Source organism: Oryza sativa, chromosome 9 (genome assembly GCF_034140825.1).
Source record: "Oryza sativa Japonica Group chromosome 9, ASM3414082v1".
Classification (NCBI taxonomy): domain Eukaryota; kingdom Viridiplantae; phylum Streptophyta; class Magnoliopsida; order Poales; family Poaceae; genus Oryza; species Oryza sativa.
The window spans coordinates 5281195-5295404 of record NC_089043.1 but is presented as its reverse complement, the minus strand read 5'-3'; the positions used below and the strand labels follow the sequence as shown (position 1 = coordinate 5295404).

At 40.0% G+C, this 14210-nt stretch overlaps 1 protein-coding gene across 1 annotated transcript; it reads left to right on the top strand.

Annotated features, from left to right (window-relative positions):
* Positions 1-2288: 2288 nt before the first annotated feature.
* Positions 2289-3238, top strand: LOC107277147 (agamous-like MADS-box protein AGL29). Its single transcript, XM_015756019.3, has one exon. It carries the CDS (start codon positions 2353-2355, stop codon positions 2908-2910), a length of 558 nt encoding a protein of 185 aa, XP_015611505.1. The 5' UTR covers positions 2289-2352; the 3' UTR covers positions 2911-3238.
* The last annotated feature ends 10972 nt before the right edge of the window (positions 3239-14210 follow it).

Here is a 14210-nt window from a genome sequence, read left to right as displayed (position 1 = left end):
GCTTTTCTTCAATTGCTTGTCCACTCTCTTAAGTGATCAGCCAAAATAACGGACGACAAGGGTGGCAGTTGTTGTCTTATCACACTACACACCCCTAGGCAGATATCTGACTTGTCGCCCTGAAATGGAAAGACAATCGAGTGCCAAAGGCAAGAAAGCTTGCACTGACAAACCACCGTTGGTGGGATGGTAGTGGCCCTATGCCCGAGCACCTTGTCGAAGACTTGCTCAGGTACCACGGGGATTGTGCCTAAGCTTAGCCATTGTGGCCGAGAACTCGGGGCTTTGCATTACTTGTCGTGGATCTCACTCTGCCTTGTCATTATATCATTAGGGAGGGTCATGTGTTGATCTATGATCGGCACGTGCCTTCTTCAACAAATCGGGAAAGAGATGATGTGACACCAACACTCCCTGAGCCGTTGACCATGGGGACCCTGGTTCTTATGTGATTGGCAAAGTCCTTTGGCATGGTTGAACTGGAGCAAGCGTATAGGACGGGGGATGGATGCAGGCTTCCCGTGCAGGGCGAATCCATCAAAGTAAGCTTCAATAGGTTCTAGAGTACCCTTTGATTATTAATTTTGAACTACATATGATATCTGAGACGAACATTCCATGGAGAATAGCAACAGGAGTCGGGAGGTTGACGAAGATGAACATGAGCACTTGGGATGATCGTGACTGGGCAGAGGCTGAAGTGGTATGCTTTAATGACCCATTTGGCCAATTTGATACTTCAGGCCATAACAGTTGTTTGGCTCATAACAGATTAACTCCTTTAAAATGGTTCGACTGGAGCAAGCATATAAGACGATGGTTGTAGGCTTGGTGCAGGGGTGGATCCACTAGGTAGGGTTCATTAGGCTTTAGCCTACCCTTTGATTTTACCAAAAAAAAACCTATATGATATATGAGATGAGCGGCATTGGATAAGAGGAATATGCATTGGGAGGTTGAGGAAAATGCACAGGAGCGCTTGGGGTGATTGTGATTGGTGCGGAGGCTAAAGCCGTATGCCTTAATGGTCGGCATTTCATGCCACAACCCACTAGTTAATTGGCCCATAATATATTAACTCCTGGCAGGGTTAGAGTATAACAAGAGTGTACGACACGACCGACACGCCATGACTACATGTTATTGGTGCTATATATTAAACACCGACACATGTCTATAGGATAATACCACTCCATAATCCCCATTGTAATTTTGAAAAGAAAAATCTGTAATTTATAAAATTACACAAGGCTAAGCTAGTGGGAGCTCATTACAGATTTTTATAAATTAATTGTACTTGTACATGCACATGTCAGGTGCACCCCAAAATTCAATTTTTATACAGCTTGCACTGGCCAATTAGATTGCTTAATTTTGACATGAGGAGGAACGGCTGACCCTTGAGCTAGGTAGTAATTAACAGTGCTCCACTGGCCCTTAAACCTTACTCCAATCAATAGTGATTAATATACAGCACACGCCAGATATCTGTACATGTCTGATCGCGCGCTGGCAATAGATAGATAGATAAATGAGATACAAAAATAACCTGTACTGCACATAAATCCTGTATATGTGCACAACAGCAAACGTACACATCGAAATCTTTTATCTGTACTGCGGATGTAGACATAGTACGTAGGTAAGATTAGCAATACCTGTACATCCTAATCAAATACCTTTGAGTGAGCAAGATAAACTCGTTATATATTATTCATATATATGATCTCCAGAAAAGAAGCAGCAGAGATATATAGGTGCAAAATATATGTGTGCATATATAAACATAATTGGAAGATGATGAATTGGGTATATTGATGCCATCCTGAAGCTGTTACTCATAAGAGCAAGTACAATAGCAAGCTATAAGCATATTTCAATGAGATAAAAGAGCAGAGAGAAGTAGCGGGCTACACATTTGTAGTCAGCTGTAGCACGGACTCTAAGATGCATGTGTGTATGATAAGTGGGACCAGATATTAATTATGCAGTATATGTTTATAGATAACTATTGTACGAATTGGCTATTAAGTTGGCTATAGATGATTTGGAGCCGGCAGTTAGCTATGCTATTAAACTTGTTGTAAAACCCTTCCCCGGAATCCAGGATGCACTGCGAGCATTTACCATGACATTAATTATCGTGTTAATTATTATCCAGGTATTAGCTAGCTTGCAAACACCTGCTAGTGGAGTAATGTTGGAAGATTTGCCTGCACAGTGACAACTCACGATACGCGTCAGGTCAGGCCTATATATACCCGTTTTGTCCATCGATCACCTCCATCCCAAACTCATCTATAGCCTCTAGTTGTAGCAGTAGTCAGATCGAAGAGAGGTGTTGGATCGATCATGGTGGCGAGTAGGCGGAAGATGGAGAGCGAGGAGGCACGGAAGGTGTGCTTCTCCAAGCGCCGTGCGGACCTCTTCAAGATGGCGAGCGAGCTGTCCGTTCATTTCAACGCCGACGTGGCGGCTGTCGTCTTCTCCCCCGCCGGCAACAGGGCCTACTCCATCGGCGACCCGTCGGTCATGGACCGCTTCCTGTCGTCGTTGCCGGCGCCGGCGCCGCCGGCGGAGACCGAGCCAGAGCCAGAGGTGGATTGGTCGGTGATGGAGGAGCTGAGCAGGCTGTGTGGCCAGCTGCAGGCCATGGTGGACGCGCACAAGGCGCGCCTGGAGAAGGCGGAGGAGAAGCTTCGCGAGAGCGGCGCGGCGGCGTGGATGATGGATCTGGAGGCGGAGGTGGGTCGCATGGCGCCGGAGGATGTGCTGGCCCTGGTGACTAAGCTGGCGGTGCTGCGGGACGGCGTGGCGGAGCGCGCCCACGAGATGCTGCGCGAGGCGCTGCTCGCTGTCGCTGCCCCGACCCCGACCACCCCCACCACCCCGCCGCCCGCGGGCTTCTGAATTCGAGATCTACCACCTCTCCATGAAATGCATCTCCATGAAGAATAAACTGATCTCACAGTCGTCACAGATCGAGATCGACCTAGCTTCCCTTTTATTTTGTATTAGTCGTCGTCGTTCCATCGTCGTCCATGCATTGATCGTTGTATCCGCAGTTTGAAGTTTGCTTTCGCTTCCATCCATCCATGGAGATTTAGTATTTTGTATCCCTGCATCTTATTATGTCCTGTTGCTGTATCGTCATCTGCTCAGCGTTTCTTCACCTCCATGTATTGGCTGCAGCCACCGGATGTAATCATCTTTATTTTGATAAAGAATTATGCATTAGCTACATGCTTGTGTTCTTCTTCTTGTTATATATTGTTGTTTTTTTTTTGGAATACGCAATGAGCACATTTTTTCTATTAAGAGGAATAAAAGTTATTTACAATAAAATACAAAACAGCAGGGGACTGAGACAGGATAAAAGCACAAAATCAAAGTTATATATTGTTGTTAAATTTCTCTCGTACCATAACAGAGTGACACCCCGCTAGCCACATAGTAATTAGTAGCACCCGCAAGAAATAAGAAAAAGCTCTTCTGGTTGTTTTCCTCTTCATGGAATAAACAGTTCAAGTTGTTCTCACGAGATGAGCGCGAAAGTGAAAACGACTTATTACTTTACAAGCTCTATTTTAATAATAAAGTTAGAGACATCTTACACCCTACGTGCTATCTTTATATATACCAAGATTGTTTCAAAGCTAGAAATGGAAACCATTACAATATAAAAGTGCAAATTAAATTAGCCAGAGCCTGACAATCCACCTATGTACTACCTCTTCATTCTTCTTGGGTTCAAGAGGATAAGGCCTCTCTTCTCATTGCCATGTCTATACCAGTGTGAAAGAAGTCGGCTGACTAGACCAAGTCGGCTAGATGAACTAGGAACAGGATTTGTTGTTTGAACGTTAAAAAAGCCGATTAGTCCAATTAATGGATCCATTAGCGACTAATTGCTGCTTAATTTGATTAATGGGCCAAGCCCCACACATATGGTGCTGGTTTCCACTTCGTTTGCTAGTGATAGTTACAAACCTACAATCATGGCATGATCCACAGTAGAAACTATTTTGTTGCAATTGGCTGAGTATTACCAGCAACATTAACATACTAGTAATTGGTTGAGTGCTAAAAGTATAATTGGTTTAGTAGTAACAATATAATGTATGTTTAAATGGAAGCAAAACTGAAATATGAAGCAAATATACATATTTTTCTGTGAAGGACAAATTTCGAATTATTCCGACTAATCGTCCGTATTCCGATTAACCGTTCAGTGATATCCTATCAGTTTGACACCTATTTTCCGTCTTTTAAAACACTGGTCTCTACCCAATCATCTCCACTTGGACATGTTGCATTGAACGATTCAATTCAATGAGTATTTATCTTTGTTCACTCTGGATATTTCAACCCTTCATTATGTTGAATTGAATCTCCTATATACTTAAATTTGTACTAGAAAATTAAAATGAACCAACAATGCATTTAAATATGTGCTTTAGAATGAAATGCAACGCGTTTAATAATATTAAATCTAAATCGATCTACATTCTAAAATAGAGTTATTTTAATAGAATTACGTTCTTTTTCAGTTCACCTAAAAAAGGGACCACTATTTTTTTTTACAAAGCTAAAACGACACAAATTTACATGACCAAGCAATGGTGCTTATGCAAGGTACCTTGCCTCAAACATATGCCCAATATGAGCGAAAAAAAAAACAATCGTCTTAACAAATATTAATTTACTCCATCCGTCCCAAAATATAAGCATTTTTAGCTATGAATAAAATATAAGCATTTTTAGCTATGAATCGTCCAGATTCATAGCTAAAAATGCTTATATTTTGGGACGGAGGGAGAGTAACTGCAAATATTGTATCCAGCTAAAAAAATATTCAATCAAACCATAAACTAGTATATATTTTTGCCTGAAATAAAATCTGGTAACTATTTCCAGTGGACATATATACAAGTAGATATGGCCATAAAATATAATTTTCAAGAAACATTACAAAACTTTTGGACTGATCTAGCTAACTGTGCAGTGCTAGCAAATATGGAATCATCTAATAATGGATAGAAAAGATAGTACAAAAGAAACACAAAAAACATTCAATATATACCAGCCAGTAGATTCAAGCGTTCGCGCGATAATGATCTCGCTCCCTATTAAATGTTATGATATGTAAAGTGTATAGATATTCTAAAAGAGTTTTTGACGAACAAATTTGATAGCAAGTTTAGTTACAATCTTTTTAGCTATAATGGAAATATTATCATGATAACAAATAATTAACCATAATTATGTCTAGCATGTGAAATTTATTGTAAATCTTCTATTAGCATGTTAAAGAAAAAATATAAAATTTATTGTGGTAGTAGGATTATTTAGTTTTAAATCTAACTCATTTCATATCAAATTTTATAAACATGCTTGATTTTGATATGGGTTAAGTTTTGAACATCCTATTTTTAAAACAATAAGTTTTGAACCATTTGAGAACGTTGGTATTTATTAGAATTGTTTGTATTATTCTAATTTACCAGGAGTATTTATGCCAATGTTACACTTTTTTTTTGGAATAATCATCGGAGGAGAGAATGTTACACTTTTTACATCAACTCCCTTTTTATTTTTCTTTCTTTCATGAACAACGGAACTGTTTAATGGTCACCTTCTAGGTCATTTCTTTTTAATCTGATCAAAGTTACCCATGATATTTTTTTTACTCACGGCCCCAGGCCTTCTCCCAAGGAAGTCTACATCTACTCCTTTTTCATTTTCTCTTTCATGAACAGCGGGATTATTTAATGGTCACCTTTTGGATCATTTCTTTTTAATCTGATCAAAAAGTTACCCATGATATTGTTTTACTCACAGTCCTAGGCCTTCTCCTAAGGAAGTCTACATTTTTTCCTTTTTCTCTCTTTCATGAACAGCGGGACTGTTTAATGGTCACCTTCTGGGTCATTTCTTTTTAATCTGATCAAAGTTACCCATTTTTTTTTACTCACAATCCTAGGCCTGCTCCCAAGAAATCTCCTGATTCTTCCGGTCTTCCTATTCTCTGTATATATCCAACCGTTCTTTTTAAATCCAACAGTTCATCTAGTCTAGCATACATGGCTTAATGTGAGAAAGAATAAACATTCCCCATTCATTTGATGAGATGAGATGAGATATGTTCGCTCTTATCAAGAACATGCCTCCAAACAGAACCATAAATTTATGCTCACTTTTTCCAAGTGATAAACTAAACTGATCCACATGATCATTCTTCTCAATGACATGTCACCAAACTACATTGCCCCAAATCAAAATATTTAGCACAAATACATCATCCTTGAGAAAGAAAATGTTTTTTTTTTGTTTATATCGAGGTCCAGGAAAAATTGCACATATCTCCAAAACACACATCACAATTTCCTGTCAACTTCATAACATGGATTCTCTCACATAACTACTGTGGGTTACTTTGCTTATGTACTTCTGATTCCTGCAAACAAAATCAGTATTTTAAAAGCTAAGAGTGATCTCAAGATTAGTGTCTATAATTAAATTTTAACAGTAGTTTCCCATGAGTAAATTCTTCAAACAAAGCCAACACACTACTGTGATAAATAAAATGAAAAAATTGCTTGCATGACAAATATTAGCCTTTTAATACAACAAGGCATGACCATAAAATTTTACATGTACAGTATGCACAAAAGAGGGCAAATCACCACCTAATAGTTCTGTAGACTACTGTACGTAGTAGCATATATACTCAGGAACGATTCATTGGTACAGAATGCTGACAATTGATACAGAAAACAAATTAAACCGAGTCATTGCTCAGGAAACTAGCAACTATATATACTCTCCTGCTGATGAAGTCACAAGTGTCAATCATCAGTACTGACACTGTGGAGAAGTCATTTTTACTCCCGGTTGGTAACCCCTTTAGTCCCGGGTTTTCAACCAGGAGTAGGAATCCGGGACTAAAGATAGGCATCTTTAGTCCCTGTTGAAATAACCGGGACTAAAGATCCATCTTTAGTCACGGTTGATGTTACCAACCGAGACTAAAGAGAGGAATCTTTAGTCCTGGTTGGTGACACCAACCGGGACTAAAGATCCTCGGCCCCCTGACATTCATCTGACAGGGGGATGAACCGGGACTACAAATGATCTTTAGTCCCGGTTGGATCTTTAGTCCCGGTTGGTAACATAGAATGGCTCTGGGGTTTTCAACCGGGACTAAAGATCATTTGTAGTCCCGGTTCTTTTTGGAACTGGGACTATTGTGGTATTGGGTCGACCCAGTAAAGATCATTTCTCCACCAGTGTGAATACATGTATACAAGTAAAATTAATTATATATGACCGCACATTGGCATACTTTGACCCTAATTACCAAGGCGAATCATGGACTTCACACAAATATGCTCATCCAAACCGCAAAATTTATATATAGTGTACATTTGTTACTCACAAATCACAATTTGATATACTTGGGATATATATGTCCATCACATGTCAGAAAATATTGCCAGCCTATATGCCCATGTAACCATTCAGATTTATATACTTTGGACACATTCAGTATTTTCAGTAATACATACTTCAGAGTTCAGATATGTCAGAAAATTGCAAGTCGATATGTCCATCATCACAATTGAGATTTATAAACTTCAAACAAATTCAAGCACTTCATATAAGTGAGATAAAATCTTAATATACAGCATGTTCCAAACAAAGAAGAAACAAATTTTCATAACATCAGCAGTGATTCACTATAAGTTCAGAAAACCAAAAAAGGGATGAAATTTGACCTTTGTGCAACAGATCGACAGAGAAGGAACCAAAAAAAAATGAGTGCTTACTATCACCTGCTGTGCTTGGACCTGTTAGTGATATGCCCTAGAGGTAATCATAGAGATGATTGTATCACACATGTGGAATAAATATATTTAGATGATCAGCACATGTATTAATTGATGATCATGTCTCATGGATCATGGTATAGAGATACCAAATTAATAATGTGGACACATGTTAGTGAACATGTTGTTGGATAGACCCAACATGAGACACTGTAAGAGCCATATGTGTTGTGTCATCAGTTATCTCATTTAGTGTTGGTGTTGAATCCTTAGACCTGAGATTATCATGGTTCCCAACATGTGTAGTTAGCTTACTTAGGGACTGCTAAACGCTACTCCGTAATTGGGTAGTTATAAAAGTAGTTTTCGGGTATGCTATGAAACATGTAGTGGGATACGAATAATCAAGATGGGATTTGCCCCTCCTATGGAGAGATATCTCTGGGCCCCTCGATGTTGTAGATTATGGAAGTGCATGGCCATGCCAAAGGTGATTGAGGAGTCAATCACAAGATATATAATCTATCAACAGGTTCTAGTGAATGATTGAGCTATTAGAGGATGGCACATATCTAGCCTTGAGCTTAATCGATATCGTGAGGCAAAGGGGTTTATACAAGTAGACACTAGAGGTTCAGTCGATATGATATTTATGTATGCCCGGTGGGTCAATACGTTCTGCTAGGGGCCGCTGTTGACGCGTGAACCGAAAAGGCGTTTTCGGGTTACAGCCGAGTATATATGAACCTACAGGGTCGCACGCTTAATGGGCCGGAATAAGGGGATTGGATGGAGATCCAATATGAGCTTAATTCGGATAGGGATCCGAATAAGAGTCCTACGGGCCTTGGAGACCCGAGTGATGGATCCTATATATTTGTGAGGGGTGTGACCGGCGGAGGCATTGCATCACGTGAGAAACCCTAGCCATCACTTCCCTCCCCGAGCAAAACCCTAGCCGCGCGCGGGTGCTAGCACATCGGCATGGGAGTACGGCGAGGAGAACGCACGAGGAGGAGAAGGTCGAGCCAGTGCGATCGACTACTTCCTCTACATCGACGCGCGCTACTTCGCGAGAGTTCCTTCGACTTCTCAGCGTCTTCTTCCGTTGCGCAGCGCGTCGAGTGGTAACGATTTATGATCTAATACTTACATGGTTCCTGGTTTACGCGATAGAAAATTTTAATTTATGCTATCGTAGCCTACGCGTATCCCAACAGGACCAACTGCCACGAGTGCATTTGGGTTTGGGTGAAGGAACCGGCCGTACAGGACTCCAGGAGCAATCCTAATTTTCACAAGAGAAATTAAGGGGATCAAATATTATTCTGGCTTTTGGTAACTTAGCATATGGATTGGAGAATTATTGGTGATTCGTTAATTTTATTCAGTCACCAAGTATACGCTCCGGTCCACTACACAATAGCTTGCTAGCTTATACCGCGCGTGGTTCCTCCCTCCCAATCTCCCATGCCTGCAACAGCGCAAAACCATTACTCCCCAGACCAAAGGAAATCAAGAAACACTGCTCTAGAGTCTGGACATTGCCTGCTGCTCGCTGCAAAAAAAGATCCTCAGGAAATCATGCCATTTCTTTCAGATTTCAATTGTGAGAGAACATAACATTTTCTCTTCTTGATAGCTGCTACTCGCTGAATTGCCAGCTACCTCTTGCTGCATGTGACCTGCCTACATGCCTGCCGCAGCCAGTGCCACCACGCCCGCCATCCGTGGGCCGCCTCAGGGCCGTGCAGCCCTCCTGCTGCCGGCCGCCGGCCACATGCTGCGGCTTGGCACTACAATCATGTACCTATTCAAGTCATAGTTATGAGCATGTCTACTTCTATTACTGAATAATCATTATCTCGATCGTTAACTGTGATGTTGCTGATCTTCGTTGACCGTAGGAGAAACCTGCAATATGTTAAGCAGCCATGTCTAGAGTTACTATCCTAATACAAGCCTGCAAAATAGTGTTTTAGATAGATTGATCCAGCAAAGCTGGGGGTGAATCGATGAATGTTGCTTGCCTGCCTTGACTACAGGTTGCTTACCTTATAATGGAGTAACTGACATGTTGTTTTCTTTACTGAACTGATCTCTAATTTGGTAATAATAATAGCACAGTTCAGTAAGCTAGGTGAATGCTGCTGCTTACATGCATTATTTTGGAGCGACAACCATGTTGTTTAGTTTACTGAACTGAGATCTAGCATGGTAATATTGTAGTACTAATACTTGCTTCAGTTCCAATTATCTAGATCTACTACTTCAAAGTTCAAAGACACAGTTATCCTCCTACCACGTTGTGCGCCGCCAAATAACCGAATGGCCCACCCCTCCCACCCCGTATTACTCTAGATCCCATTGCAATGTGTGGGCGTAGTACTAGTATTTCTAAAACTCTTGTAATTTTCTTCTAACTGCAAAGGGGCGGGCACCAGAAACAATACAAACTAGCGTTCTTTGTTTGTAACCTATATGCATGTCTTCTTCATAAGTCAAGTTCATGCCTTCATGGTTTCAGGTAAATAAAAATTGATGCAAATGCAGATATGATCCACATAGGCAATGGATGCCAAAGGTGCAGTGTTGAATTGTACATTATTCATTGGAAAGTTTTTATTCATCCAGCATTTTTTACTAACTCAATGCGATTTGATTAAAATATCTCCTAAAAATCTGCCTTTATACTCTTCCTCAATTGTGCGAAAGTCTGCTAGGTCTTATTCCTAGAAAAGTATTATTTTTTTCTGAAAATTTTTGAATTCTCTTTTCAGCTTTTCTCCCTTAGCACAGCAATGCTAATAAGAAATAAAATAATGGAGCCTTTTAGAGATTTTGGTTTTTAGCCAAAACAATTGCAGTGTATGTCTTAGATACTTCTTTGGTTTAATTCAATGTGTAGAGAAGTCCTTCTTTGATGTATACAATTCATGTAAATTTCTATGGGCTAACATTGAGATATCTTTGTCTTCATCAACTGCAGGTACTGTAAATTTTACAAATTCAAGATTTGTACTGTAGTACTGTACATAATGCAATTGTATGCATATGCAAGTAGAGGATCAGTTGATCTGGAGAAAAAATGATTATTCAGTAGTTTATCTCACCAGTGGATGAAGGTAAGTAATTTTATAAAGAGTATAGAAATACGTATACTCCCTAATCTTGTTTACAAATTGTACACATTCAAGACTGGTCTATGTATTGATGCAAATAACATTAACTTTGTTTCCTATGCAATTTGGTTTATCATGTTGACTTGTATTATTTGAGACACATGTGATGCTTATAAGAGATGTTTTGAAATATTACTGTACATTTCTGGATGAAAAGGATTGATTTCAAAATCACTATGGTAATTAAATCATTATTGGTAATCAAATCCTTATGTGTTACTACAGTTAAAAAAAACTACTAATACCTAAAATTGTGCTATTTACTTGTGTTGCTATTGGTAAAGATATGTGTTGTCGGTCGTATGCCAAGGTGTTTTGGTTATAACATGATGTTACTAGCATGTATGTGGTAACATCTAATATGTGTTACAGCGCAATGGCTGTAATACCTATTTTATATATGTTGGAAAACTTGTTATGTGCTACTAGACCATACACTCCTAACATGGGAAATAGGATCAGTTATATTTTATGTTACTGCTAACCATAGTATACATAACGCGTTTTTGAGGATATAGTAGCTCACAGCCCTGACATGATGTAATGCCACTCTCCTCGTGATGCATATACACGTGATGTATGGAGATTGTTTATCAACTCTTGTCCAACGTTTTCAACGGACCACTACATTGATCGATGCAGATCTCTACATAGAAGGCCACACATTTTGGTTCAGCCATGAAAGTGATTTGTAATGCATATCCTGTCTTGCTGCAATAAAGATTGTCAATACTATCATATAGCAATAATATCATATAGGAATCATTGCCATGTTCCTTACTAGTATCAATCATGTTGCATGGCATTTGATCTTGCTAGCACAAAATTAAAATGACTAGGGTTAACAAATAGGCCCTATTAGGATCCGTTTTGGTTCAGTCATCAAGTCAGCACGTGACTCAAAATTAAAAGTGGGACCAACCAAAGGGACAAAATGGCTAGGGTTAAGAAGTAGGCCCCATTAGGATCGGTTTTGGTTCAGTCTTCAAACCCACACATGCCTAAGAAGGTGGGACACACCAATTGACATCAGATCTTATCTATATAACTTTTTTTTGAGAATTACACAGTACAACGCAGACACTCACAACGAACACGCACTCACCCCCTATGAACGCACGCACGCAAACCCTACCCCTATGAGCATCTTTGAAGACTGGGCCGGCAAATCCTTGAGATTGACGAGGTCACCACAGGCGCCTCGCTGTACATAACTAGCAAATAATTAAGTATCGTTGGCTCGTCTATACCAAATAAGGAGGCGATCCCCTCAGATATAAGACCAGATAGAGTTAGAGATATTTTAAAAGATCATCAATCTATGTCAATGAAAAGGGAATAACTCGCCATATCTTCTCCTCCATTGTTCTCAATAGCAGGGCTGTTTCAAGTTAGAGAAGGGAGCTATTGCAGTCCAAAATTGCTTAAATTAACCAAAGCCCGACATCTAATCTCTTATTGAATATATGCCATCCACCCACATACTATCTCGTTAATCTCCTCGTTCCCAATGTGCAAGGATTCAAGAGGATGAGGCATCTCTTCTTGTTGCCATGACCTAATCCTTACAAACCCCACTGCTACCACTCGGCCTCCTCTCGATTCATCTAAATGAGATGTATGGCAATTATTTATCAGCTCCTTGTCCAACATTTATGAAGAACCTCTATATTGATAGATGCAGATCTCCATGTGGAAGGTTACACATTAAGTTTAGTCATGAAAATGATTTGCAATATATGTGTTGTCTTGCTAAAACGAGATTGTCCATACATGATATAGCAATCATTGGGTTGCTCCTTACTGCTATCAATTGATTTGCATGACATTTGATCTCGCTGCCATAAAAATATCGTAGAAAGGGACTAAATTATTAGGGTTAAGACATAGTCCCTATTAGGACTAATTTTGGTTTGCTCTTCAAACCAGAGCATGGCTAAGGAAAGTGGGAGTCACCAATCGATGTCGCATCTTCTCTATATAACTTCTACATAACTAATAGTTGAATATTGTGAGCTCATCTATACCAAATAGGGAGGCGATCCCCTCGGATATTGGGCCAGATAGAGTTAGAGATATTTTTGAAGATCATCAATCTGTAGCAACAAAAAAGACAGAGCTCACCATATGTTTGCCTCTATTGTTTACATGCATGTGGTCCATCGATTTTGCTTCCTACTATCATGGATGTACTATTATGGTTGACAAATAATGATATTTTAATATTTACCAAACACCAAACTTACACAATGTGTGGCCTATAGTGCCTTTGTCTTTAAAATTCATATATGAAAAATGAAAGCATCTACACCCTCAAAAAGGATTGTGTTGGCTATGTGTTGGATGGTAACGGCGGATGGTAACCCTGAAAATAAATCATATATAGTGCCTATTGTGTTGGATGTGTTTCCTAAACCCGCAAAAAGGATGTTAACGAAGAAGATCATCTATCGCAACCCGATCATCAGTAATGCATTCGAGGAGTTGGGGCAAATACAGTACAATTAGGTTAAAGACCGTACTATAAAGAGGGGTTGGAAGTTAGTAGCTTGAAGTTTCAAAAGTGCTAGAATCAAGGTGTGGTGCTAGAATCTAGGTGTGGTGCACACTAGGTTGCTAGTCTTTCAAATCAAGTGCTAAAAACAAGTTAGTAAAACCTCGTGGTTGATCGTGTGCAAGTTTTACTACACCCAGAAGCTGTACTAGCCGGATTGTCTGAGTGATGCCGAATAATCCATGCTAGACTTGTCTTGACCGCTAAAACTACTTAGGCGGATAATCGGCTACGGTGCCAAATTTTCCTACCAATGCATCATCCAACTACGGTCATGTGTTGACAAGGGACTGGCCGGACTAACCGGCAGATCATGGGTTGTCCACTACCCAATTCTCTGGCAATCAGTAGAAAATTTGCTAGGGCGACGGACAGTCTGCCAACCCACTCGACCGTTGCGAGTCAATTTTGTTTGAACTGTAGTGGACTGTCTGACATTGTGCGAACAATGACCTCCCAGATAATCCGAATGATATTGGATTTTCCGTTGCTTGATAGCCCAGCGGCTACTTGCCTAGTGACTATTGGAAAAGTGCAAGGGACCGTACAGTTCGGACCGGTGGCGGGCTGTTTACCATGCTTGATATCTGGCTGCTTTTGTCCAACAGTCACAAACGGCTAGTCAGCTAGTTTGGGGCTATAAAT

What these genes read in the sequence shown, in the direction of transcription:
- LOC107277147 (XM_015756019.3), top strand. Translation starts at nt 2,353, where the DNA reads ATGGTGGCGAGTAGGCGGAAGATGGAGAGCGAGGAGGCACGGAAGGTG.